Source organism: Camelus ferus, chromosome X (assembly GCF_009834535.1).
Source record: "Camelus ferus isolate YT-003-E chromosome X, BCGSAC_Cfer_1.0, whole genome shotgun sequence".
In the NCBI taxonomy this organism is placed as follows: Eukaryota; Metazoa; Chordata; class Mammalia; order Artiodactyla; family Camelidae; genus Camelus; species Camelus ferus.
This window is the reverse complement of record NC_045732.1, coordinates 20772722-20800599: the sequence shown is the minus strand read 5'-3', so window position 1 is coordinate 20800599 and position 27878 is coordinate 20772722. Positions and strand designations below refer to the sequence as shown.

At 40.5% G+C, this 27878-nt stretch overlaps 1 protein-coding gene across 1 annotated transcript; it reads left to right on the top strand.

Annotated features, from left to right (window-relative positions):
• The first annotated feature begins 2213 nt into the window (after positions 1 to 2213).
• On the top strand, positions 2214 to 6478 carry S100G (S100 calcium binding protein G). Its single transcript, XM_006194888.3, has 3 exons — positions 2214 to 2305; positions 2816 to 2959; positions 6211 to 6478. The coding sequence occupies exons 2-3, from the start codon at positions 2825 to 2827 to the stop codon at positions 6313 to 6315; spliced, it is 240 nt and encodes a 79-aa protein (XP_006194950.1). The 5' UTR covers positions 2214 to 2305; positions 2816 to 2824; the 3' UTR covers positions 6316 to 6478.
• Positions 6479 to 27878: the final 21400 nt, after the last annotated feature.

Sequence of the window (27878 nt, the reverse complement as noted above, 5' to 3'; positions counted from 1 at the left end):
TCCATGACCAGTCTTGTGTCTGTCATTTTTTCCCCTCTCCTCAGGTTTCAAAAGGCACTCTTTTGAACACACCCTGTATTTATCACTCATCTCCATATATTTTTAGTTAATGTTTCATGGCAATATCTGCTGGTGGATTTCGAGTTTCCCACTGCAGGTGTACCCTCAAGCTTGAGTCTACAGGTAAAGAGAAAAATAAGAGATGAGAGATGTGACTGGTGGAGGTGAGCAAAGTGAAAATTTAAAAAGACCAATGGGGTGTTTTTCCAGTTCTGTTAGTGTTTACCACAAGCCTAAGTTCTGACAACAAGCAGCATTAGACCTGTTTTGATCAGAGGTGTTCCCTTGCAACTAGAGATTTGTAGCCTAAAAGGCTGTTAATCAATACTCTTCCAAAAGTTTTTCTGCAAACTAATTTTATATACACACATGTGCGCACACACGTGTCATATATATATGCCATGTATTATATATAACATATGTCATATGTACTTATTAAAATCATGTATCATTAAGATCATATATAGTTACTATAAGCATTTCTTCAATATGGACTCGAGAAACAAAACAACTGTCATGTTGATTTTAGTTAACAAGTGCTAGGTAAGCTGAGAGAACAGAAGGTTTAAGATGCTATCTCAGTAACTGGGGAGACATATATATGGGCTGTGATAACAGCATTGTGGTTGTGTAGGAGATTTCCTTGTCCTTAGGAGATATGATGCTGAGGCATTTATGGGGGTAGTGTCTGGATGTCTGTAATTGATTCTCAAATAGTTCATTGGGCGAAGGGGAGAGAAAACAAATGTGGAAAGGTTAGTGATTAGCGAATCTGGGCGAAAGGTGGATTGGTATTCATTGACTCTTCCCGTAACTTTTCCACAGATTTGAAATTTTTTAAAAAGGTGTTTGGAGGAAAAAGATATTTCTTGTTACGACTGTTCAACAGAAGTCTACTTCCTCCCAGATAAAACAGAGCTTAAGTATCAAAACATGAGAAATTCTCTAAAATCTTGATTAAAAAATATTGCCAAAATCAGAATATTTTTGTGTAAAATCTTACAACTAAAAGCAACATGCCTATCTTTACTCTAAGAAGTGATTTAATACATAGCCAATAATGATACATACCAAAATCAAATAGTCTGTAATAAAAGTGAGAATAACATATACAAGACAGCTAAGGCACACAGAATGATCAGTGTTCAGGATCGGTGGGAGCTTTAAAGGAAGTCTATATGTAAGATTTCACATTTGTTCTCCAGGGTCAATAAGGGCCTAGAATTTAAGAACTGAAAAGCATAAGAGAGAAATATAGTCCAATATTTTAATCCTGAGTTTGTACATAATATAATGAAGGGTCATAGAAAATTATACAAATGTGGACGTGTACAAGCATTTAAAAGTTGATGAGTGCTTTTAAAGTTGATCTGGAACCCCTTCATGTGAGTTCCAATCAGTATTGGATCAATGTCACCTGGAAATGTCCTAGTTCTTTCATGGAACTCTTTACAAGAGAAATAAATTTTAAACCTGGAAGCTGCAAAAGTTTGAAGTATTTCCAATAGAATAAAAGTAAGTCAAGTGTTCTCACAAGTTTTTAGAATGATTAACAAAATACATTTGGTAAGGGAAAGCAGTAAGAAATAAAAAGCAGATACGGGAACCACCAATAATGAAAAAGTTGAAAAACAGCCTTGCTACTTGGCAATCTTGCTCTGCCAAATAAAACCACAAATTATTGTGTATCTTCTCCCCACTTCTTAAACCTGCTTCTCAATGATACTTTATTCATTCATTCATTCAGTTATTCAAATATCTAAGCACCTAATATGTACAAAGCATCAAAGGGACTTCAAAGGCTATACGGCAATGTTTTAAACCATGAAGTATTTGATTATCTATCACAGCATTTCTTTCAGGATTTAAAGAAAAAATTTTTCAAGCCTAAATATGCTATGAAATTGAAAAAACCAACCCTCCATACTTGGGCAAATATCATAATTCCACACTGGAGGGAAAACATAATCTAAGAGGTAAAAAATCCAAGCTTACTCTTGGGACTCTGAACTATTAAGCAACTGTTGAGGTGGCCCTTTAGTGGCTCTTGCCCTTTATTATGAAGTTCACACAGTCTTAAGCCTGGGTTTTAAAAACCATTAATAATTACCTTTAAATGGAAAACACAAGGAAAATTTCATAATCAGGGCGGTGTGTCTGTAAAGACTATAAAAGTCACAGGATCCAGCTCAGCTCCTCACCCTCCTGTTTGATTCTTCCAGCTACCTCACTGCTGGACGAGCAGGTAAGTGTGATTTGAGGACTATCTGGAGCTCCTTCTGCTTCCTTTCAGAATGCTGTGAAAGATCATGGTCTAGAGAGAAATGGGTTTGTGCTGTCCAAAGATATTACCAGTAACTTAAGAGGCTAGAATCTGTGGTCAGGTTTCTTCAAGATCACAGTCTACAGAGAGCAGAGCAGGTACATAAAAAGCGAAGAATGTCATCATTACTAGTAAAAGTGTTTGGCTCCAGAGACTATTTTTATAACAGAAGTACTCTAAGAACAGACATTTAACATACTATCTAAGATGATTATTTTTAAAACAGTCACTGGTGCATTGTGATTCCTACATTTGCTACCCCCTCTCTCCTCCTCCTCCTCTTTATTCCTCCCCTCTCCCCAACCCCTTTCCTTTATTCTCTCTCACCTATGCCAAGGAAACAGCCCAAAAGCACTCAACTCCTGCTGGCAGTCATCAGTATGTAACTCCATTTCCGCTTTTCAGTAAGTTCATTTCTTTTCCTATTTACAGGACATCAAAATGAGTATCAAAAAGTCTCCTGAAGAACTGAAAGGCATTTTTGAAAAATACGCAGCCAAAGAAGGTGATCCAAACCAGCTGTCAAAGGAGGAGCTGAAGCTATTGATTCAGAATGAATTCCCCAGTTTACTGAAAGTGAGTGCATAACCAAAGAGTCCGCTGACCGGGTGGCGTTGGTGGGAAAGGAGAGGAGGGAAGAGGAAAGGATGTGGGGAGAGGCTGAGGTCTGCTATACTGATCTGAGCTCCATCTGGGGCAGGGTGCCCAGCAGCCAAGGTGTGGGGATCACTTGAGGGAGGGAGCTAGAATGTGTGCTTTTCTCCCCTGGTGGCAGGCTCCTAGAAAGCACAGGCTAAGCCTCCTATAGCCCACAGCCTGGACACAGACCTTTCCATTACCAGCCACAGTGACAGCAGTGATCGTACATTTACCAACCTAGGCCTGGAAGACCTGCAGGTCGCCAAGCAAACACGCTAAGGCCTTCAGCCTGGATTCAGCACCTCCGTGCCAAGCTTTAGGAAAACAAACAAGGAGGCCTGTAAAATAATACGAGGTGGACCTGCATGTGCTTCACTGTTCTAGGGAGGCTCTCTCAACTGGACCCACACTTACTTGGCAGTCTGTTAAGGAAATCAGCTTCACGCTGATAAATTGCCCTCTGGCAGCACCCATTTATATTTTAAAAGCATTTAAATTTGTGTTAATTTGTGTTAAGCACCTACCTTTGTGTTAATGAGCAACCATGACTTTCAGTAAAGGATCACATTTCCTTAGCCAGAAAGTTCCTCATCAAAACCATCGCAGAGTTGTCAAAATCAAAATGCATCTAGAGGCAATATGGAACCTGGAAAGGTGGATTCTCTTTGCTCCAATATACTTTCTTTTCCTAGGAACTAAAGATTGTCTTCAAAATGGAAGCAACTGTGCTACCAAATGTTACATCTGATTAGGTCACAATTTAGCTCTAACTTCAGAATCTGGTTCCCAGATTTTAACCAGAAATGTCCCTTCTGCCAAAATGACACGTGAGGTTTCTGGTTTGAGTCGTTAAGGTTTCTGTTTTTCATACTAAACAGCAAAGTAGCTGAATTCAATGACTTTATAATCAATAATTTCTCATTTTCTTATAGTTAAAATATGAAACAAATTCAAAAAACAGTTAAAGGCACTAGCAGAAAAGGAGACTACTTAAAAACAGAAACATGTTTCTGAGAAAGATTCAATTCTAAAAAAAAAAACAAACAAACAAAACCAAACTTAAATTTTTCCAAAAGGAAGAAAAACATAAGTAATAGGCATAATAGAAAATAAAAATAAAAGGAAGAAAAATAACAATCTGACAGGAAAGCCTAGGAAATCCACTCAAAACAAGTTGTTTTAAAGGGTAAGAATTTACCCTTTTTGAATTTTTCTGTATTTTGCTATATTTTATGTATTTCCTATAAAAAGCACATACAACTTTTATAATTTGGATAAAGGTAGGAAGATGAAAGGTAAATTTTGAAAAACCTACTTACCAAGTCATGTACTGATTATATTTCCATAAAGATTACTAAGGTTTTCAAAGCTATACTCTGTTTACATCATCGCCTTGTATGGTTTAGAATCTAGTAAATGCTTCAGGGAAACAGTGGTTGGTATTTATAAAACAGGTGCTGAAAAACTAACTTCCAGTTTGGTCTTGGGATCACAGCCAAGAGCCAAGTGTCTTTGTAGGAATCGTAGGGGTTAAAACATATCTTGATGTAGAGGTGTGTTGCATCACAGTGTGAACGGACTTCACATTACTGAACTGTATACTTAAAAATAGTTAAGATGGGGAATGTTCTCTTATGTGTTTCTTCCCATAATTTAAAAAAAATTTTTGAAGCTGACTTACAAACTAAGCTGTTATTTCAGTAAGTTTCCTAGGTACTATTTTGCCACAGAGGCTCCTTACCTGAAAGTCAGAGTTGTAATGGCTTTAAGATTTGAGCTTTATGGCAGTGAAGCGGCTGGGAGTGAGTCACCCCAAAATACACCACTTTAGCATGAAGATCATTTCGAGCTGAAAGCAATCAAAACCCAACAGATTCGGGGAAAGCTCTTTACCTCCCCCTCAACCGCCTAAATTTACACTGCAGAGGGAAGCCTGTACCAGGAAGAGAACTCTTACTAGAGTCCTTTTTTCCTAAGAAATTTATCTGTACAACAGGGCAAACTTGTTTACCAAACATCTCTGCCTTCCTGGGAATGGTCTTCCTTCCCTTTGTATCCCTGGCTCAGGATGTTATATAAGCCTCAGTGACCTAGCTGCCCTTTGGGTCTCATATTTTTATGCCCCCCACCCCCATTTACATATATAATTAAACTTACATTTCTCCTTATAATCTGTCTTATGTCAATTTAATTATTAGACCAGCCAAAGAACCTAGAAGGGGAGAAGGGAAATTTTTCCACCCCTACAGCAGAGAAGAAAAATTAACTCTGCTTAAGTCACTACAGGAATATCAGTAGTCAAAAGGGACTCAAGCTGAACATGATCATATGTAACCAGCAGTGGTTCTGAGTGCTCAGTCCTGGACCAGCAGCACCAATACTTCCTGGGAACCTGTTGGAAATACAGATTCTCAGGTCCAACCCTAGGCCCAGGGAATCAGAAACTCTGGGAGTGCGACCCATCAATCTGTGTCACCTAAGGTCAGCAAGCCCATCTGGTGATTCTGACACATGCCAAACTATAGGGACCATTGAACTAAAGTCATCTTGCATAGCACAGAAGTGGGCTGCAACCCAGGGTTTGGGAAAAATGGGATGGTTGCTAGTGAAGGGCTTGAGCTCTAGAGTCAGTGATCGGACCCCAAGCTCTTTACTTACCAGGTGGGGGCCCTAGGGCAAGTCAGTGACTGTCTCAAAGCCTCAGTTTCCTCATCTGTAAAGTGGCTCTCCCCCACAGGGCGGTTGGGAGAATTGCACAGGCTAAGGAAAAGTCATGGCATGGTGACAGCCAGAGGCAAGACTAGCATCATATGCTGGCCCAGTCCCGGAGCTGGATGCAAACTAGCTCCCAGGGAAACCTTGAGGCAGGGCCCCTTGGCAGTCAAGTGAAGCCCTGGGACTTCTTCCCAAAAGAATGATTTAGATTTAGATTATACAGGAAACCAATTATTTTAAAATATACAATATCAATTTTAAAATAATAAATGTGATATAGTTAAAAGAAAAAAAAGGATAGCCAGTTTTATGACATGAATCAATACTATAAAGTTGGTTTTTTCACCTCTATCAGTAACATGTGACCCAGGTTTTGTAATGAAGATCCAGATTCTCTTCTTTCAGAGAATATGCAGCAGTAATGATCCATTTTCTCTCTTCCCTTCTATCCCATCCTTTTTGTCTAAAACCAGGGTCCAAGCACCCTAGATGACCTCTTTCAAGAACTGGACAAGAATGGAGATGGAGAAGTTAGTTTCGAAGAATTCCAGGTGTTAGTAAAAAAGATATCCCAGTGAAGGAAAAAAACAGAACAGTATCATTCTAAGAACCGGAAAAAGAGCGCCTGGGATGTGGTCCGATTCTATATGAAATCACCAATGTCTCTGCTCACTTCTTTGTAATTGTAATGATCTAATAGTGAAGGCAATTTATTGTTAATAAAGAAACTCTTAGACATGTCTCACCTTGTCAAGTACTGACCCCTTCAAAGCTTACTAGATTTATAAGTAATCTTAATCTGATGCATCTTATTTATAGATTTATAAAGAAAAAAAAAGGCCCAGAATAGTTCCATCATCTTGACCAAGACCACAAAGATGGCGTCAAAGACTTGGAAAGAATTCTGATGTCCCAAACCAACTCCCTCCCTCCACTCTTCTACGAGGATAACCCCCTCCTTGCTCTCCCTCACATCATTTCCACTAGTATTTCACTTTAGTCAATGGCTAGTGAGAAAGACTTCAAAATACAGATATTTGTCTTTCAAGTCATCTCCCCGCACCAGTTGTGCTTTGTGAATAAATGACCCTTTCAGGAAGCAGAAGGAATACAGGACCAAGAGTCACTTCTGATGCATCATTGAGAGTGGCCTTGGTTCAGGCATGTGATGTGGAAAATAAAAGGGACAGGAAGACACAGGGCACTCCCAGCTCTGCCAACCCGTCCTGCTGGGACTCTGGGTATCTGAGAAACAGCTGACCCTCAAGTTGAGTCCACCCAGGGAAAGGGAGGGGTAAGTATGGGAGGGGTGTAACTTTCTTCTAGCCCTTACCAGAGAGTTAAAATGGTAAAGTTCAAGTTAGACCAAGATGAGACAGCCCCGCACAGTAGTAGCCTGGAAGCCAGGTCTTCATCCTGACCACCACTCTCCTCTCCTCAGAAACACCCAAAAACCATCAATACTGTGGCAAATTCCCTGTGAACAGCATCTCTCAACCTTTCTGTCCATTATCGCCCTCCTAATGAGCCTTGTTAAACAGTTGTGTCCTAGTTACCCCTCCAGTGAAATTGTAATTCCACATATACATGTGTGTGTATCTGTTTATGTACTATATGCAAATCTATACTTTAGACATGGAGTAAGATTTTTTTTGACCCACCACCACCCACTTAAAAGCAATTTTACCCACCTTGGTATAAACCTTGGTAGGGGGTCCCCAGAGAAAGAGAACCAGGCACAGTTGTCTTGACAGAAGAGAAGTCATTTTTGGCCTAAATCTTTTTATGATAAAAGAGTGTCCACAGTGCTTGCCCTGGACCAGGTCTCAGTAATTAATGTTCTTATGGGGACAAAAGAACGCAGATACAAAGGACTGTTATCAGGCAAGAGAAGTAACAATAGCAAAGATAATATATCACTTGTAAAGACACCCAGTTCTCCTTCAGTGGTAAAGATTAGCCTGAAGAGCTCAACCACCAGATCAACTGGGACCAAAGGGATGATGATGTTGACCTTTTTTTTGACCGTCCAGACTTCAATCAACTAAAGCTTAGACTCTGTGAACCGCCCAAGCCCCTTCATAAATACGCATGATCTCTTAGCGTAAAACCCCCAATTTGGCTGTTCCAAGAGACACTGCTCTGGGAAAGATGCCAGTGTTCTCTTTACTTGCTGTAAGTAATAAATCCTTCCCTCTCTTGCTCTTTGACTTGGTTGTGTCTTTTGGCTCAACACCCACCAAGAGGCAAGGGAGGGGTAAGTATGGGAGGGGTGTAATCCAGTTTTGGGGTAACACTGGCAGCAATATCGCACACCTTTGAACAATGGTTGTCAATCTTTTTCTTTTTAAGTCATGCTCTAGAGCCCAAATTGCCACACTTTACTTTCTGTAGTTGACATCAGAAAGACAGGGGAATATTCCCACTTTCAAAATGCAGAGAATGACAATATTGAATGGTTTTCAAACTACACAAGTCCTCCTAAAGATTCTGCTATGACCTTACCCTCAGGCTGAGAATCACTACCTGAAAAGCCTTTGAGTCAGTTTTTCTAACCTAACACATTAGAAGTGTGTGCTGGGTGTCAGTCAAATTGGCTGCTATAATTTTCCCAGGAGCTTCAACTCCGTGCTTAAAGGCACTCGGAGATGGGCTCCCACCCACTCACCCACCTCATGCACTCTGTAGGGGAGCAGAATTTGCCACCCTAAAATATGTCTCTTCAGCATACTAATTACTTTAAGTTGGTTGTTTTCTAAGAAACAGCAGATACAGGAGAAACTCTGAAAACCAGGTAGAAGTTATCCTTTTATAAGAAACACATGTATAAGGGAAATCTCCACTGGTAAGGGTGTCTCCTTGGCTATACCAGGAAGAGAAGGATGACCAAACCCCTAGAAGCTTATCATTGGAGAGGGCAAAGGCTTAAATCTGCATCACAACCTTAACCTTAACTCTTGTTTACTGTGCTTTTTCTGGTCACCTCCCATAACCCACCCCCTTCCCTCAATATCCTCTTTTGTCTTTAGCTGGAGATGGTATTCCAGGTGAAAGCTTTCTCTCCTGTGTATTCATGTTATTAAACTTTCATTTGATTTTCTCCCATTAATCTGTCTCATGTGAACTTAATTCTTAGACCAGCCGGAAGAACTTAGAGAGGTAGAGGAAAATTTCTTCCTCCTCGCCAGCCCACTGAGTGGGCAGGCAGGCTGTCTACAGGCTGAGGAGTTGAATCTGAGAGAGGTGAATCCCGGTGATGTGAGGATCTCTAACAAGGCTGCCAGGGTGGCCCAAAGTGGGCCAGGCACAAAATGAGTAAGTAGTAGATAGTGACTTGAGGGTAAGGTACGGGGCGTTCATATGGTCAAATCTGCTTGAACATGAGCTTAAAAAAAAAATCTCTGCAAGGACACACAAGAAACTAGTATCAAGGGTTACAGGTTAGGATGAAATCGAATCCCTGTAAAACTGAATTCTCCTGCCAAGTTTATGATTAACCCCTTTATTAAAACCTTTTTTCCCTCTCTTGTCCCCTCTGACCTCAATCCTGTGCTAACTGAACACTAATCAACCAGAGTCATATGACCAAAACTGCTGTTGTCAATACTCACACACTTAGGTTGTTTCTCCAGGGCAAGATGAGCTAACAAACCCCCTCCCCCCACCTCCCCAGGTCATGGACCACCCGACCAGAGACTCACAAACTGTAGGCATCCTGACTCCCCAAACGACTGTGATTAAGAAATGTCACAAGACAATGATTAACCCTAGCTTCTTTGCTCTTCCTATTTGAAAACCCCTAACTCAAAGACCAAGCTGGAGGGCATCTGAGGCTTGTCTCCCCTGCTCCCTTGCTTGAGGCCCTGCAATAAACCCTTACTCTGCTGCAAATACCCTGTCAGAGTTTGGCTTTCTGCATCATGGGCACATGAGCCCTTACTCGGTTTCATGCAGAAGACTGGGCAGAAGGGGGACAGAGGTGGAAGAGCCACTCTTCACTTTATATTTCATTATACATTTTTGATTTTTCAACCCTGTGGATGTGGGTCCCATCGAAAAGAATAAAAGAAAATTTTAAATGAAAACAAAACATTTGCAAAATACTATACTGTTGCTTTTCATAAAAGCCTCTTTGCATCCTCTTATTTGGAACAGTCAGAACATACAACTATCTAAATTTGGGGAAATTCATTGGAAGCTATTTCAAATGTTCCAAAATTTAACCAGAAAAAAAAGAAAAATGAGTTCTAACCCTTCCACCAAGAAACAAAGGAAATTTTTATACATCATGAGGGAATGTTTAAACACAATATGTAACATTCTAATTCAGCACAAGAGTATTTGCATAGCATCAAAAGCCTTAAACATTTCTAATGACTAATTATATCCCACTGAAGGGATACCCCTTAATGGTCTTAACTATTTCCCCCTTATGAGGCATTTAGATCACTGTCATTTCCGATTCTTCTAACTAATGTCATAATGAATACCTGTTCACTTTTCTGTCAACATAGCAGATCTCCTTAGGAGAATTTCTGAGAAGTAAATGTCTCAGTCAGAGGGTAGGAATATTTTTATGCTTTGTGAAACAGACCACCTAGTTGATTTTCTCAAAGGTTGTATTGATTCCTATTTCTACCAACAGGCAAGAGAAGGCCAGCTTCACTCTGCAGACAGCATCTGTCAGTCTCATTTTAACTACTTTATTAGTCACAATAGTGTACATCCTTTATTCATCTCTGGTTGTCAAAGGAATCCCCTACTATAGATGGTACCTAAATTGCAACAGTTTGACTTTCCATTTTTCAACTTTAAGACAGTATGAGAGCAATGCACATTCAGCAGAAACTGTACTTCGAATTCTGATTTTTCATCTTTTCCTGGGTTTGCAATATGCAGAACGATCTTCTCGTGAGGCTGGCCAGCAGCAGCGAGCACAGCTCCCAGTCAGCCACGCCATCACAAGGGTGAACAACGGATACATTACAACCACTCCGCACCCAGACAATCATTCTGTTTTTCACTTTCAGTACAGTATTCAATCAATTATGAAACCAAGCAGGACACTAAGGGGCCCTCCTGGGTACCAGGGTACCTCCTGGGTACCAGCCCCTCCATGTCCTCTGTTTCTTGTTTGTAGAAAAAGCTTTCATCCCCGAGGCCTTCCCCAAGTTCTGAAGAGCAGACTCAAACTGTTAACAATTAGAGAAGTGGAAAATGCAGGAAAAAAGGAAAGCAGTCAAGCAAGAAAAGTAATACTAGCGTGAACAATAGAGTCACAGGACTCCGAGTTCCTCCTGAAGGGATCTAGATACCAATCCAACACAGATCTTTGAAGATCCCCCAACCCAGTGGAGGACACTGACTCCATGCTGACTACAAGCATGGAGATCTCAGACTGGTTAGAACCAGAAGACTGATGACTGAGATGATTGAGATTCCAGAAACACCACCTTTTACCTGACCACCAACCAATCAGAAGAAGGTCCACCAGCTGATTAGGCACCCTATGACCCTCTCCCCTAATGCTGCCTTTAACAACCCTCACCTAAAAGCCAGCGGGAAGTTCAAGTCTTTTGAGCATTCTCCTTGCTTGGCACCCTGCAATAAATGCTGTTACTTTTCTTCACCACAACCCAGGGTCAGCAGATTGGCTTTACTGAGTATCGGACGAGTGGACCCAAGTTTGGTTCAGTAACAAGTATGAGATAATCAACATTTTATTAGGAAATAGGCTTTGTATTAGATGATTCTTCCCAACTGTAGGCTAATGTAAGTGTTCTGAGCACGTTTAAGGTAGGCTAGGCTAAACTATGAAGTTCAGTTATGTGTATTAAATGCATTTTGTACTTCCAATATTCAAGACATAACCCCATTGTAAGTCAAGGAAGATCTTTACTTCCCCATTAAAGATACTCCTTCTCTTGTTTAAGAAGTAACCCTCCCTTCCTAGTCTGTACGAAGTTGTGAGCACCCGGGCAAAAATACTGTACACTGTGTATTGAGTGTCTATGGTGATCTGGGGTTCCCTCCTTTGATCAATATGGTATGTTAATCAATTTAATTTCCAAGATAAACACACTATCCAGTCATGATCAATTATTCTCCAGTGTTATTAGACAGTCTAATGTATTTAAGATTTTTATACCTTTATTAATAACCAAAATTAGCCTATAGTTTACAGTTTTATTTTTTGTCGTATGTGCTTTGCTGAGTTCTAATATCTAGGTCATGCTAGCTTGCTAGCTTCCCATTTTCACCTATGTTTTGGATCTCAATCAGTCCCTCACAAAGTAAATATATACGATCCCTTTCAATTCCAATATATATAAAGCACCTACTCAATCAGGCAAGGCATTATACAAGATACCACAATAGATACAAATTTCCAGACCTCTGAGATCCTAAGTCAGTGATTCTGGGATCGGGCCAGAGAAAGGCTTAATCTAAGAAGTAGTATTTCAACTGGGATTTGTAAGAACAACCTTAAGGAGAGCCTGCAGAAAAAGGGCAGCACTGGGCACCCAAGAAGAGAGAAAACATCTCAAATAAGCATCATGTTGTTAACGAGGGAGAAATTTTTCTGCAGCCTTCTAGGTTCTTCTGGCTGGTGTAAGAATTAAATTGGCATGAGACAGGTTAGCAGGAAAAAGTCAAACAAAAGTTCAATATCATGTATAAATGGGAGAGACTCAGGAAAACTGAGTCAGTTGCCAAAATGGCCAAAATCCTCACCTTAAACACCAGCTTCAGCTAAAGACAAAAGAGGATGTTGAGGGTGGGAAGAATCAGTTATGGGAGGTTCCCAGGAAAAGCAAGGACAGGAAACAAGGGCAAGATTGTGATGCAGATCTAAGTCTTTGCCTTCTCCATTGATAAATTTCTAGAGATTAGGTTATTCTCCTCTTCCAGGTACAGGACACCCTTACAAATGGAGATTTCCCTTACCAATGTAGATGTTTCTTACAAAAGGGTAACTGTTGTTTAGTTTAGAGTTTTCTCCATGTCTGCTGTTTCTTAGAAAATAAACAGCTTAAAGTAATTAATATGCCAAAGAGATTTATTTTAGGGTGGCCAATTCTGCTCCCCTACAATGTCCAAGTGCAAAGTGGTACAGGGAACACACACACACATTTTGGGTGCAATGCCAGCTATGAGGACTAAGGACGCCACAATGGCTTCAGATCATGGAGGTCCTTGGTTGCCACACTAAACCAAAGTCAGAAAGGGAGTAGGAAGGTGTAGGAACCACAGAGTGATGTAAAGGTGCTTTGGGAGATGACGCAGCACCAAAAGGAGTCTGTGGGGTTCACAGGGGTGCCACAGAGTGGAGGCCAGGACTAAGCAGGGGGCCTCCTGGCAAGATAAGAAGGCCTCAAAAAACCAGTGGCAATGCACAGGAAGCACATGAGAGAGATGCCTTCTCACTCAGGCTAAGATTTACTGACTTGGACAAATTATCCTTTGAGGGTTAACCCTCAAGGAGGGTGAAAACACTTGGAGCATTGGGTGTGGTGCGTGGTGTAGGGGAAAGGGTGGGGGGTGGGGGGGGTGTCTGTGTTTGTGAAACGAAGCACAGCCCTGCAGGGCCCTTCCTGGTACAAATCCTTCCCAAGTCCTGGTTTCTTATTTGCAGGAAATGGGCTTCACTCAGCCTCCTTGAGTTCCAAAGGGCAGATTCAAACAGTTGCTTAACAGGGAAGAGAGGGGATGCAGAAACAAAGGAGAAGCAGTCAAGAAACAGGAGTGTAGCAAGGTCCTGGTTTCTCCTCAAGGAATACATATAACAATACCTTTGAGGAGTTCTGCAGGAACGAAGGCCCCCACTCAGGTGGAGGATGGCAACTTCAGGCTGAGCACAAGATCTCTGTTACCTCACCACCAACCAATCAGAACAAAGTCTGCACACAGGGGAAGATGATAAAGACTCTGACCCCCTCTGCAAATGGTTCTCCCTTTAAAAACTTTCAGGTTCAAGCAGAATCTTCAGAGCTGGTTTTTAGACATGAGTCCACCATCTCCCTGGGTTGTTAGTCTCCTGAACAAAGTAACCGTTCCTTTCCAACTAACACTTGTCTCTTGAATATTGGCTTTCGAGCTTCGAGCAGCCAAACCTTGTATTTGTAACAATAACACTTGTACATGTCTGTTATCAGCCTTCTTGGCCTGGTTTCCAGTGTTGATCTCATCTCTCACATTCAAGAGGATTCACCTGAAAATTTCCTCTTGAATCAATAGTACCAGCATTTTGTCAGCCATAAAACTCCAATCCTTACCAGACTGTAGGCTCTACCAGGACAAAGATTTTTATCTGTTCTTTCACTGACGTATCCCTGGAGAACAGAACTTGCTCCCCACAAAATGTGTCTCTTTAGAATATTATTTTAAGCTGATTATTTTCTAAGAAACAGCAGACATGGGAAAAACTACGTAAACCTAGTAGGAGTTACCCTTTTGTAAGAAACATCTACATGTGTAAGGAAAATCTCTATTTGTAAGAGTGTCTCCCTCAGCTGTACCTAGAAGAGGATGATAACCAAATCTCCAGAAATTTATCAATGAAGAAGGCAAAGATTTAAATCTGCATCACAATCTTGTCCTTGTTCACTGTGCTTTTCCTGGTCACCTCCTGTAACTCACTCTCTCCACCCTCAACATCCTCTTTTGTCTTCAGCTAAGGGTGATGCTTTGGCCATTTTAGCAAGTGACTCAATTTTCCTGGGTCTCTCCCATGTATACATGTTACTAAAGTTTTATTTGATTTTCTCCTGTTAATCTGTTTCATGTCAATTTAATTCTTATACCAGCCAGAAGAACCTAGGACGGTGGAGGAAAGTTTCTTCCTCCCTGACATCCCCAAGTCTAGATCGGGGCCTGGCACATGGGAGAGACTCAATAGCTACTTGCTGAATGAAGAATTCTTGACTGTCCAGTCACTAAATCTTGTTGATTCATTCCACAAAGCTGCTCTGCCAGCTAGGTCTTTCTACTATAACTTCCGCCCCAATCCATCTCCTTAGATCTCAGACTGAGGCTGCCATGATATTCAATCACATGTCCCACTTGGAGACTTTTCTCCCCTCTTGTCCCTTTCTCCTCTCTCGTCCCTCTCTCCCCCATGCCAACTGAATCTTCCTAAACTGCCCGTTTCTATTGGAAAGTCTTCAGTAATGAGTATGGTATCTGCATAACATGTCACAATTGGCTGCTATTATCTTATTGGTTCCCTATTGCCTTCACAATTAATTCTGACACTGATACTTAAGGACCTCCACAAGTTCACACCCATCCCTTTTATTTCCTTCCATTTCCCTACAGGAGCTATGTGCCCCGGCCATGCTATTTTATGATCAGATCTTGGACATTCCAGCCTAAATTCTGCCTTCCCTCCTTCCAATTAAGTCTGCAAGCCACTGACACTCTTCCCTTCTTACTCTAATCTTCAGGAGTTTTTCCCTGACCCTGAATTCTTAACTATCCAAGATCTAAGTGAGCCATGCAATATCATGGCCACTAGATTAAGTGGCTATTGGCATTTAAATTCATTAAAATTATATAAAATTTAAAATTCAGTTCCTTGGCCACACAAGCTAAACTTCAAGTGCTCCATAGTCCTGTGTGGCTAGTGGCTGCCATACTGGATGGCATAAATCCAGAACATTCGAACATGGCAGAAGTCCTAGTTGTCAGTGCTGGTAGCATTACTGAGGGTGTACTCACTGCTGCCCACACATTTGGTTGTATGTTTCACAAGTCTATGTCTTGTGTCTCCAACTAAACCGCAAGCAGGGTTGTGGTGGCTGCTCACTTGTAATGCACTATATTTAGGACTGCACTTAAGTGGATGAGTGCTGAACACACAGGGACTTTTTTCTTTTTAATAATCTCTTTCTGCTAGCATCCAAATATTTCTATGGAAAAAAATCTTTGAAGTCATTGAAATACCTCTTCCTAAGGCATTTCCCATTGAGCTAAAGGTACAAAAGCTTTAAAATACATTAGCTTTGAAGTACTCATTTAGTCATTCAGTTATTGCTAAAATTATGAACTACCCTTGTTGACTCACTAATGGGGGCTTACTCCCATTATGCTGACTCCTTTTAAAAGGTAGATTTGGATAAGGGGGAGGGTGGAGTGGAAAAAAGGCCCTAGCCATTAGGCAGCAGCCATCATGCCTAGAAGAATTTTCTTTCTCCATATCGAAAGTAGTTACTACAGCCAACAGCCTGATATCCACTCTGAACCTATGGTCCCCACAGAGACAGGATTAAATGACTATTAGGCTCCCAGACTGGTCCATAAAAGGCTCTTACCCATAGGATAGCTATCTTCCTGACAGCTGCTTTTATGGGAAAAAAGTTCTTCAGCCCAAACTAAGCTCCTAATGACTTCAGATTGCTTGGATAGTTGGAAGATGCTTACTACAATGTTCTAAATGCAAAGCAGTCTTCAAACTAATAAAAGTTGCCTGGAAGGTTACTCTAAGTGGCTGTTTTCTGGGTGGTTTTTTTTTAACTCTCTTAATTTGCTTTCCATATGAAATTGTGGAAAAATAAATGAAAGTACAAAATATCTTAAACAGGGCTTCAACTAAAGGTTAGAAAATGTTATGCACTAATTATGCTTAATATATAACACAAGCTACCCTTCAACTGAATCAATCACAAATCCACTATGTCAGATGTAAAATTAATTTTGACTTTGAAAATCCTTAGATAAAAAGGGATAAAAGAAGTCATATCTATGATAAATAACTAAAATTGAAATAATAGCAAATGCCACAATCTCAAATCTCCATTTGCATCTGCTTAAAATACTTCAAATTTCTCACTTTTCCTTACCATAATATAACCATCCACATGTACATTGTGACAAGAAAAACAAAATGGAGTCGGTATTGCTAACAGAGCTCTCTAAAATGGAGCCAGGAAGCCATTAAGGAAGTGTGACTTATGCACGTCTCAGCCTGGATGGAATCTGACCTTTTGACCTGATAGTCATCAGAACACCTGCCAGAAACTCAAGATACTTATCAGACCCCTAAAACAACTCATGATTCCTCCAGGGCATATGTTTTCTTATTCGGGTGAGAGTCCATCATAATTCTCACCAGGGAACTTTTAACAACCTCTTGGTTTTTTGCCTTTATAATCCCCGACTCTGTCTCCCTCAGAACATTCTTCCAGGGTTACCCAAATCTGTGTCTCCCAAGCTGCAATTCTTAAGACCTGAAATAAACTCCTTTCTTATTTGCAGCCTCTTGCATCATTTTTTAGCTGACACTGTGTGTGTTGATGTGTTTGAATGTGGAACACGGATCCTGTTTTCAGATACTGTGTAAATATCTAATGTAAATTCAGATTTTTAAAGTTACTATTTTCAATAAACAGAAAAGAAATGCTAAAAATTATGCATATCCACATACCTAAACATTAGATTGAGATTATTATTTCTATAGATATCTCAAAAGCCAAAAACATTCTAAATATAAACACCATGCCATGGACTGTCTTCCACATGAACCAGAGATCTGAAGCCAAAGTCAAGGTCAAAGCTGTCAGCAGCAGCTGTGCAATTGATAAAGTCAGAATGCAAGTCAGCTGCAGCTGTGTTCCCGGTAAGTGTCATCTAAAAGGCAAGTAAAGCTACTTGGAAGTGGGCCCCCAAATCATACTCGCAGGAGAACCTAAATATTCTGCAAAGTTCCAGGGCCTTCTATTTCCTTGTGGAATAAGCAGAGAAATGACACAATAAATTTTACTCACTCTCTCCTGGTACTTTCAGACTCAGAGTCTACCTTTACTCTCAGAAAAAAATCTATTTCCCCTCTTATGTGCATAAGAAACACCTCCTCTTAGGTGTCTGCCCTATATACCAGTGTCTCTACTGATTTAATAAACAACCACAGGACTAATCACGCATGCCAAAGGAGGAGCATGATGACCCATGAAGGGGAGCAGAATTTTCCACCCCAAAATATGTCTCTTTGGCATAAAGATTATCTTGTGCTGATTATTTTTTAAGAAACAGCAGACACAAGAGAAGCTCTGAAAACAGTAGAAGTTGCCCTTTTGTTAGAGACATTTACATTTATAAGGGAACTCTCCATGGGTAAGAGTGTCTCCCTGTCTCTCTCTCTCTCTCTCTCTCTCAACCAGGAAGACAAGGATGACTCTAAATCTTTAGAAACTCTTATCAATGGAGAAGATAATGACTTAAATCTGCATAACAACCTTACCCATGTTTACTCTGCTTTGCCTGAAAACCTCCCATAAATGCCCCCATCTCTAACATCTTTCCTTTTTAGCTGGGGATGGTATTTCAGATGGTAGCCTGGGCCTTTTCAGGGAGTTTCTCAGTTTTCCTGAGTCTACAGGAGGTATACGTGTTATTAAGCTTCTATTTGTTTTTCTCCTGTTATTCTCTTTTATTACAGGGGGTCTCAGCCAAGAATCTAAAAGAGTGGAGGTAAAATTATTTTTCCTCCCCCATACCCATGAAACAGATTTTAGCAGCAAGTATACCCTAAAGGTGGCGCCTGGTTTCCAAATTATTTGCTTTTTTAGCAAGGAGGGCCAGAATGGCCATTACCCACTGTAAGTCATTGTTATTTGCTCAAGTTTAAGTGATTTCCCCAGGCTTCCTGGTGCTTGCTGCCTGGTGATTCTATTACCTTAGTCTTTTTCTTTAATAAGACTTCTCCCCATCTTCACAAATGCTGGATCTTAAGGCTATTTTTCTCCAACAAACTGATTGCAGACCATAAAGATGTTCAGTAGCAATTAGGTTTTATTGTTCTCATCTCACTTATGAGTATAGAAGCTATCAAAATGTAAAATGCCCATTTCCTCTGACTTAGCAATTCCCCTTCTAGGAATTCATCCCATAGAAATGTGAATATGTGAGTACAAGGACATATGTAGATACTAATTTGCAGCATGATTTAAAGCAGCAAATAATGGACAGAACCTAAATATTCATCAATATGAGACTGTTTAAATAAAGAATAATGCACATAGCAAGGCAAGAAAGTGGAAAATTCCTGTGCACTGATGTGGCGTGATCAGTACAAAAAGCAAGGGTGAACAATGTCTCAAGCATGCTAGCATGTGTATTTTGTTAAGGAACGTATATCCATATACGTGTGTGAGCAAGTGTTTGTATACACACACACAGAGTAAAGGATAGTGATAGAGGAATTAACAGTGTCAAAACTATCTAACAGTGGCACCTACTGGTAAAGTCACTTCCTATCCCAAAGTATAATCTAAGAGAGGAAAACCCAAGTTTGCCTGGCACAGCCATTTCAGCCATTAGTCAGGAAGTATGTTTCTGTTAAAGCCTTATTAGGAACCCTTCACTCGTATTAAGTCTTCTGAGTCTAAGACTTAAAAGTACCATCTGGCTGGGAAGTTATGGTTCATTATAGTCTGAGTTGCAGCCTATAAAAAGGAGTGAAGAATATCTCCACATCCTTCCATGGAGTGATCTCCACTCCAGCATATAGTGTTAAGTGAAAAAAGCAAAGCAGAAAAAAAATGTGCAGAGTATGCTATCATTTATCTAAGAAGGGGAGGGGTTACAAGTAGACATACAGGCTGACGTATATGGAAAGATAATTCATTAAAAAAAAAAAAGAATTAATGGTTGCCATAAGGGAACGAAGGGAATATGCTGGATGAGAGAGGAACAGAACTAGATTTCTCCAAATCAGTGGTTCTCAGTGGGGGGGTTCTTCTGCCTATGTCCCCAGGGGATGTTTGGCAAGGTCTGGAGGTATTTTTAGTGTCACAAGTCAGGGTGGGGAGGACAGTACTACTGACATCTAGTGGGGAGAGGCCAAGGATGCTGCTGAACATCCTACAATGAACAGGACAGCCTCTCTTACAACAAAGAACAATTGGGCCCAAAATGTCAATAGTACAAATTATATACCTAATAAAGAAATTGTACCTAGAATATATAAAAAACCCTTACAACTTAATAATAAAAAAAACCCCAAATTAAAAGTGGGCAAAGGATCTGAACAGTTTTCCAAAGATGATGTACAAGGAGTCAGTAAGCATATGAAAAGATGTTTGACATCCTCAGACCTCAAGGAAATGTGAATCAAAGCCACAATGAGATACAACTTCACACTCACTAGAATGGCTATACAGTTGACCTATGAACACAGGGGTTAGGGGCACTGATTCCCCTCCACCAAGCAGTCAAAAATCTGAGCATAACTTTATAGCTGGCCTTCTGTATCCACAGTTCTGCATTTGTGGATCTAACCAACTGTGGATCGTGCAGTACTATAGTATATATTTATTGAAAAAGAATCCACCTATAAGTGGACCCATGCAGTTCAAATCCATGTTGTTCAAGAGTCAACTGTAATCAAAAAGACAATAACAAGTGTTGAGGATACAGACAAAGTGGAACCCTCACACACTGCTGATGGAAATGGAAAATGCTGCAGCCACTTTAGAAAACAGTTTGGCAGTTCCTCAAAAAATTAAATACACAGTCACTGTATGACTCACAATTCCACTCCTAGGTATATATATTCAAGTGAAATGAAAACATAGGTCCATACAAAAACCTGTACTCAAATGTTCATAGCAGCATTATTCACAGTGGCCCAAAAGTGGAAACATCCATCAATGTATGAATAGGTAAAGAAAGTGTGGTATATCTATGTAATGAAATATTATTTGGCAATAAAAAGAAAGTACTGATAGATGCTATAACTGCCATAACATAGATCTTGGCAATGTTATGCTAAGTAAAAGCCAGTCACAAAAGGCTACATATTATATGATTCCATTTACAGATGACCCTTGAACAATACAGGTTTGAACTGTGTGGGTCCACTTACACATGGGTTTTTTTCAATAGTAAATACTACAGTACTACATGAGCCATGGTTGGTTGAATCTGTAGGTGTGGAACCACAGATGTGGAGGAATGCATATACAGACAGCCAACTATAAGTTATAGGCAGATTTTTGACTGTGCAGAGGGTCAGTACCCCTGCATTATTCAAAGGTCAACTATATAGGAAATGGCCAGAACAGGCAAATTCATAGAGACAGAAAACAGATTAATAGCTGCCTAGGGCTGGGAGCAAAGGAGGCTTGGGGGTGTCAGCTAAAGGATGTGGGATTTCATTTTGGGGTAATCAAAATGGTCCAAAACTGATTGTGGTGATGGTTGCAGAGATCTATTGAATGTGCTAAGTCACTGCATTATACACTTTCAACGGCTAAATTTTATGGTATGTGAATTAAATTTCAATAAACCATTAATAAAAAATCAATCACATGGTGAGGTGTACACTCTGACAGAGGTGGGTGTTAGGCACAAAAGGCAGAGGCCAGGAAAGAAGGGAGGTCAGGAAAGGCTTCCCAAGAGGAACAGAAAATTGTCAGTAATCAGGTTTGGTTTACTTTTTAATTAAATGCTTCAGTGGTTTTATTGAGATTCTAGGGGTAGGGAGGCTGCAGGAAGAGGGACATCTCAGGTATAAGGGCATCTCAGGATACATCTAAAGAACTCATTCAGATTGTCCAACTATAAAACTCCAAGCACAGGAGGGATGGGGATGCCACGGGATGAATTAGCAAAGCAGCAGGTGACAGAGTACAATGGCCTTGGCTCCCGGCCAGAAACTTGGACTGAATATTTTACCGGAAAAGACACTGGTGGAAGATGAGGAGCAGTGGAAGAACAGACAGGGATGGGTCTAGAGACAGGACAGCCCACGTATTTGCATTAGCTGTGTGTAAAGTGTCATCACAGTCAACTCAATCCTTTCCTAAACAATAAGCTTGAAAATTGCTGCACAGAGAAACCAGTCCAGGATCATGACTTTCTCCAAGACACAGCTGACAAGATGGACTACTAAGAACAAAGCAGTTTGATGTAAACTAATAACAATAATAATAATAATAATACATAATTAAAATGTCCTGATGTTAGAATGAAAAAAAATAATAATAACAGCCCCTTATGCATTTAGGCAAGAGCCAGAACCAAAATGACAAGTGACTCAACCGAGAAAGATAAACAAGCCACTTACCACAGGAATATGGGCATTTGGGTCAAATTCTGTGGAATCAGCATCTGAAGATTAAGAAACGAAATGAGTTCAATAACTCACCAATACTGCTGAAAAATATTTTAAATAATAAGAACTGTTTTAATAACTGATTTTTAGAAAATTTCAGACTTACCTTTCAAGTTAAGGCAGTTTCTTGCAAACTCTATCACTGCCAGCTGCATTCCAAGGCAAACTCCTATTTTAAAAAGTACATACATAAAGAAATGAACATACTTTGCATCACTTCGTATTTTCTATTCATTTGTTGGCTGTATATTGCCTCCATCCAAGCCACCATCGGCCTCAACAGAGCAAGATGCCCCACTGAGCTCACTGCTGTAGTGTCTGCCCTCAGAACACGTGTGGCAGGGGCAGGGAAGGGGCTGGACGACCCAAACTTGAGGAGCAATAAATGTGAGATTGGAAAAGGGCAGGAAAGGACAGGGCAAGGTCCAAAAGGCAAATCTGACCCCCTCCAAATCTGTCTCTAGATCGAGGCACACGTGTGGGCTGCAGGGCTGCCCCAGAGCCCCTGATTTCATCAGAGAATGTCTAACAACACCTCAACGCAACAGGGAGTCTCCGTGGGCTGGGATTTCACACTTCCTCTTCCTGAGGTACTTTCACAGCTTGAAATACGGGCTCTGACCATGGGCAGCCTCTGGCTGGCCAGTGGGCTGGGATCCAAGGAGCACCTACAGATGGGCAGTGGAGCGGGAGGTCTGTGCCTGGTTGCTGAGCCCAGAACAGCCCTGTAGCCTCACTGCAGGGGAAAAAGCAGCAGCTGGGGGAGCTGGCACCTCCCCTGTGGGCTTAAGCAGGATGTAGATGCAAATGGAACTGAACAGAGAGCTCAATAAGGAGAAAAAGAGGCCTGTGCAGCCCCAGGCCTGTGGCCAGAGGGATGTGCCCATATTCACTGTAGCCCACTAAGCCTCCCCAAGAAACAAATGCCAAGGAGCACTCCAGATGCTCTGACAGACATATACAAGGGACACAAGGGGCTCAAAGGAGAGAACAATCAATACACTGGGCGGCCAGAACAGAAGTCAATAAGCACGAAACAGCTGAGTGCTTTGTGGGGGACTTCAGAAAGTTCCATAAGGCCAGGACATAGAGACATTGTGTGAAAGAGAAAGCCAAAGAGCTGCAAACTCTTCTTTCTACACACTGAAAATTATCTGAAGAATGCTAATCACGTTTAGACAGAAACTAAACAAGATTACTTCAGGAGAAAACAGTGGCCCAGATGAGCTCAGATGGGTAAAACAAAGCCAGGTATCAAGGTAACGACTCCCGGCTTCTCTTTTGAAAATGGATCCCAAGTGGACAGCATCCAGGAAGCTAATCAAAGAAGAGGCAATGAGGAAAACGAACAGTCTGCTGATATTAAGTAAAGGGTACCAGAGCTGGCCCACTTGGTTCATAAACCCACCAGCACATACAAGCACAGCATGAAACACAGCCTCTCTGTACTCCCTCTTCTTCTGAATTCCCAGTTGCAGGGTTGCCTGTATACTATCAAGGTTCCAATTCATCTGGTTTCACTGCTCCAGAAGCCAAGCTTTACAATCTGAGCAAAAGCAGTAAAAGGACCCAGCTCTACTAAATCTTAACAGAGCTGTCCCTGTCACACTGGATGGTCTTTCTGTATTATCTTTTCTAGAAAGTGCATATAAATTTTAACTTAAATTTTTTTCTTTCTGATTAGAAATAACATGGTGGAATTCTGTTGAACTGTTCTCTGCTTGAAGTGGAAAAAGATGAATTCAGGTGGGAATCAGACAAAGTAAGGGCAGGTATGAACAACAGCTCTTCCCAAACTCTCGCTACCCAACCAGAAGAGTGGTAAGTTCTCCTAGGCTGAGAAATTTTTTTCTGGAAAGGGCCAGAAAGTAAAGATTTTAGGCCTTGCAGGCTATAGGGTCTCAAACTCTGCCACTGTACTACAAGCCGGGTATGGCTTGCAGAATATAGTTTCCAGACCCTGTAGCCAACTATTTGGTACCTTAATGCTCAACTTCAAGATCACATTGTTCATGTTAACAAACCCTATTAAGTGTTATCCCTACTAGGTGTTAAAAATCTAAAAAACTCATAGTTAGAATTCATAAACATCAGTCTCACCCAGAAAAGGAATCTTCCGTGTCCTTGCCCAAGAAATAGCCTGGAGTTTTCCCAACGTTCCTCTGATTCCAAAGCCTCCTGGCACAAGAACACCACTGCAGTTGACACAAGATGAGGGTGACTTTCATGTTATTTTTATTTGTAAAACTCTTATTTGCAGTCATTCATGCTTACTGATCCCAAATCCAACACTTGGCACAACTGCTAGAGAATATGCTTGGGGGTCTATTTTCAGAATTGGTTACATGAGTTCACATCCTGAATTTTCTTCTCAAAATCCTCCCAATGTTATAAAGAAGGTGCAAAAATTTCTCACAACTGACACTGGTATGTATTTTCTGATAGGTCTCTGTGGGAGGTGAGCACAATGACTGAAAAACTCAATTCAATTAAAAATGCCTCTGAAAGAATTATCTGAATAAAAATAGGTTGCAGTTCTTTTATAAGTACTATTACAAAAATGTTAAGATATCTTACATAATCAGAAAGAGTTAAACTGGTAAAATCAGCCTTGGATTTTGATTGCTAATTTAGTAGAGGCACAGGAAAATTTCCTGGCTAGGAGACCCTTTAGAGACTTTCGGTGTAAACACTCTCATTTGAAAAGAAAAGAGTTCAACAGAAAAACCGGAGGGTCATGCTACCCTCACAACCCAATGCCACCTCGAAGAGTTCTATGGATTACTTACAAAATAAAACCTACAACCAAATGACGTAGAAAAGAACATAAACCCAAGAGAGGAGGGCTGTCATTCTTACACTTTAACTTTGAATATTTAAGGGCCATCTCTCCATCTTTCAGTAGCATCAACGCACTTTCCCCCCAATACAGTATTTCCAACCTCCCCAGGATCAAACCATTTCTACCACACATGCCACTAACATTAACATGGCACATTTTAAAGTAAGTGCAGTATGAATGTGGCACAACCACTCAGAATCACAAGTATGACAAACTACCTTTCAAAACGCACAAAAATTAGTAACTGGGGTAAATCAAATCATTATGGAAAAATCACAATGGCATCCTCCTAACTGATGTGGATGGTCCTCAATACTCACTCAGCTTTGCATAGCTTCTGCCAAGCTTCATGGAATTTCACAGGGTCCTCAGTTTCAGTAGTCTGCTCCAGATCAATGGAGTCTATGTACTAAAAACATCCAACAGATTAAAGGAACATTTAAGAAAAATAAATACTGGAAAATAATAGAGCCATCTAACCCAGACAGAATTATTCAAAAGCTACTTATCATGCCAACACTGTACTGGTCACTTAGCTTAGAAAAGCACCATCTCTGTTCTGGAGCTCTTGTAATCTTTCAGGAAGATTATGAAACCAAATAAGCAGGCATCCACACCACAGGGAGATAACGACTACAATGGGCAAAGAAGAGAACACTACAGAAGGAATCAGAAGCCTGATCTAGACCCAGATCGGAGAGAAGACAGGAAGGAGTTCCTTCAGGGAAGCCCTCTGGGGAGGGGATGTGCAAGAAGCTAAGCTTTTGAGGATGAGCAGAAGCAAGACAAGCACATGTGTGCAGCTAGGAGACAAGTGGGAAGGTGTGCAGGAGACAGGGGTGGGGGGAGACAAAGGAACAGCTTGGATGAACCCTCAGACGAAAGACAGAAAGTGGTGACTGCTTTGGGGACCTCAAGAGACTCCACCCAGTAAGAGAAGAAGCTTACCCTTGAAGCCAATGAAAAGTCTTAAGGAATAGAGAGTGATTTTAGAAAGGTCACTGTGGCACAATGAGGGAAATGGAGGGAAGACTGAAAACCAGTTGCAAAGTCACTGTGACAGCCAGGAGAGGTAAACACAGCACAAGACCATGATTCAAACGGTACTTAGCAGAAGCTATTGCCAATGCACTCTATTAAATGAAAAACGTACAAACATGTACAGTAATTCCTATGCACATAAAAGTCCCCATATATCTGTATGATTTTAGTATTCCTATTGTAAAACTTACTATCTGGAATTAGCAGATACAAACTACTATGTACAGAACAGATGAACAACAAGGTCCTACTGTACAGCACAGGGAATTATATTCAATAGCTTCTAATAACCTAAATGAAAAAGAATATATATATACATGTATAACTGAATCACTATGCTGTACAACAGGAACTAACACAACATTGTAAATCAACTATACTTCAATTTTTTTTAAAAAAAGGATTTTCTTGATTGAAATATTTTAAGATAAATCATTTTATAAATAAAGGATTGAAACGTCAGGAAAAAAATTACTATCTGAACAGATCTTAAGATACAAAATTTTAGGGGGAAGGTATAGCTCAGTGGTAGAGTGCATGTTTAGCATACACAAGGTCCTGGGTTCAATCCCCAGTACCTCCATTAAGAAAATAAGTAAGTAAGTAAACCTAATTTAAAAATTAAATAAACCTAATTACCTCCCCCTCCAAAAAACAAAAAAAAATTTTAAAGATACAAAATTTTACTTTAGAAAATTTGTATTATAACAGATTTTCTATTGCTGTTTTATTTTTTTCCTATGAGGGAGTAGGGGACTTGAAGGAATAGGAAGAACAGGAAGGGAGCTATACCCTGGAAAGTCAAAAATAAAAAGTGATTAGAGAAGGGAGCTACAAAGAAGTGAGAAAATCAGATCAGTCCTAAGCTGGAAGTTACTAAATTTCTCATACATGTAAGTGTATCCTTTGGCTCATTATATAAAGGTTTTACCATTTAAATCAAGGTAATAAGACTTCCCCCTCCAAAAAAAGATAATAAGACTTCCTTTAACTGTGGTATACCCAGAGAGAATATTACTAAATATAAACGTTTATATAGAGAGAGAATGAAGTCTATAAAGATATGCATCAATCTAGGAACAACAGGTACAAGAGAGAAGTGGGATTTCAGGGAGGAAGAATCTTCCACTTTATGCATTTTACATTATGCTTTGCTTAAATTTTCTACATTGAACATATACTACTTCTATAACAACAATAAAGAATATATTCAAGCTATATATAACTCCACCTCTGCTATCCCATAATACTGACTTAAAAAAAAATAATCACTATTTGCCAGATAGTCCTCCAAGTTAGAAGGGGGATACATATACATATACATATGTATATGACATTTTTAAAATCTAGATTCAATTCCAATGCTAAAGGGGAAAAGTGTTCCATTATTTTCTTATTAGACAAATACAATATCCTTAAGTGAGCATGAAGGATATATGTCCCCAGATGTGCAAAGCCTAATTTCAAGAACTGCCTGAAACCTGCATGGAGAAAAAAAAATTAACATGGCAGGCCTAATTGCTATCCTTGGAAAGGCCTGCTTACAAGATTGGCCCTTGGCTGGCATCCGGAAACTTGGATTTGGGGAGGGTTCAACCAGTCCCAGAACTGCTAAGAGTGGCTCACTGTGCTAGTGTTTGTAGAAACAATATGACTTATGTTGAACACCCGCTTTCCTTCTGGGAGTCTGGAATTCTGACACTCAGGAGACAGATGGCAACTACATGACTAGCCTCCCCAAAAAAACTCTGGGTGCTGAGTCTCTAATGAGCTTCCCTTGTAGACAGCACACTTCACATGTGTTGTTATAGCTCGTTGCTGGGGAATTTAAGTATGTCCTCCGTGACTTCACTGGAGGATTCTTGGAAGCTTGTGCCTGGTCTCTCCCAGACTTCATCCATGTGCCTTTTCCCTTTGCTGGTTTTGCTCTGTATTCTATTGCTATAATAAATCATAGTTATGAGTACAGCTGTATGCTGAGTCCTGTGAGTCCTCGTGGAGAATCATCAATCCTGGAAGTGGATGTGGGGACCCTTCAACACAACCTGCCTCTCTGCAACATGAGATTTCATGGTAAAAGATCAAAACATGCAGAAGACCAGGCGGGGGCTTACCATCAGATTCAACTTGTGGTTGATGGCCAA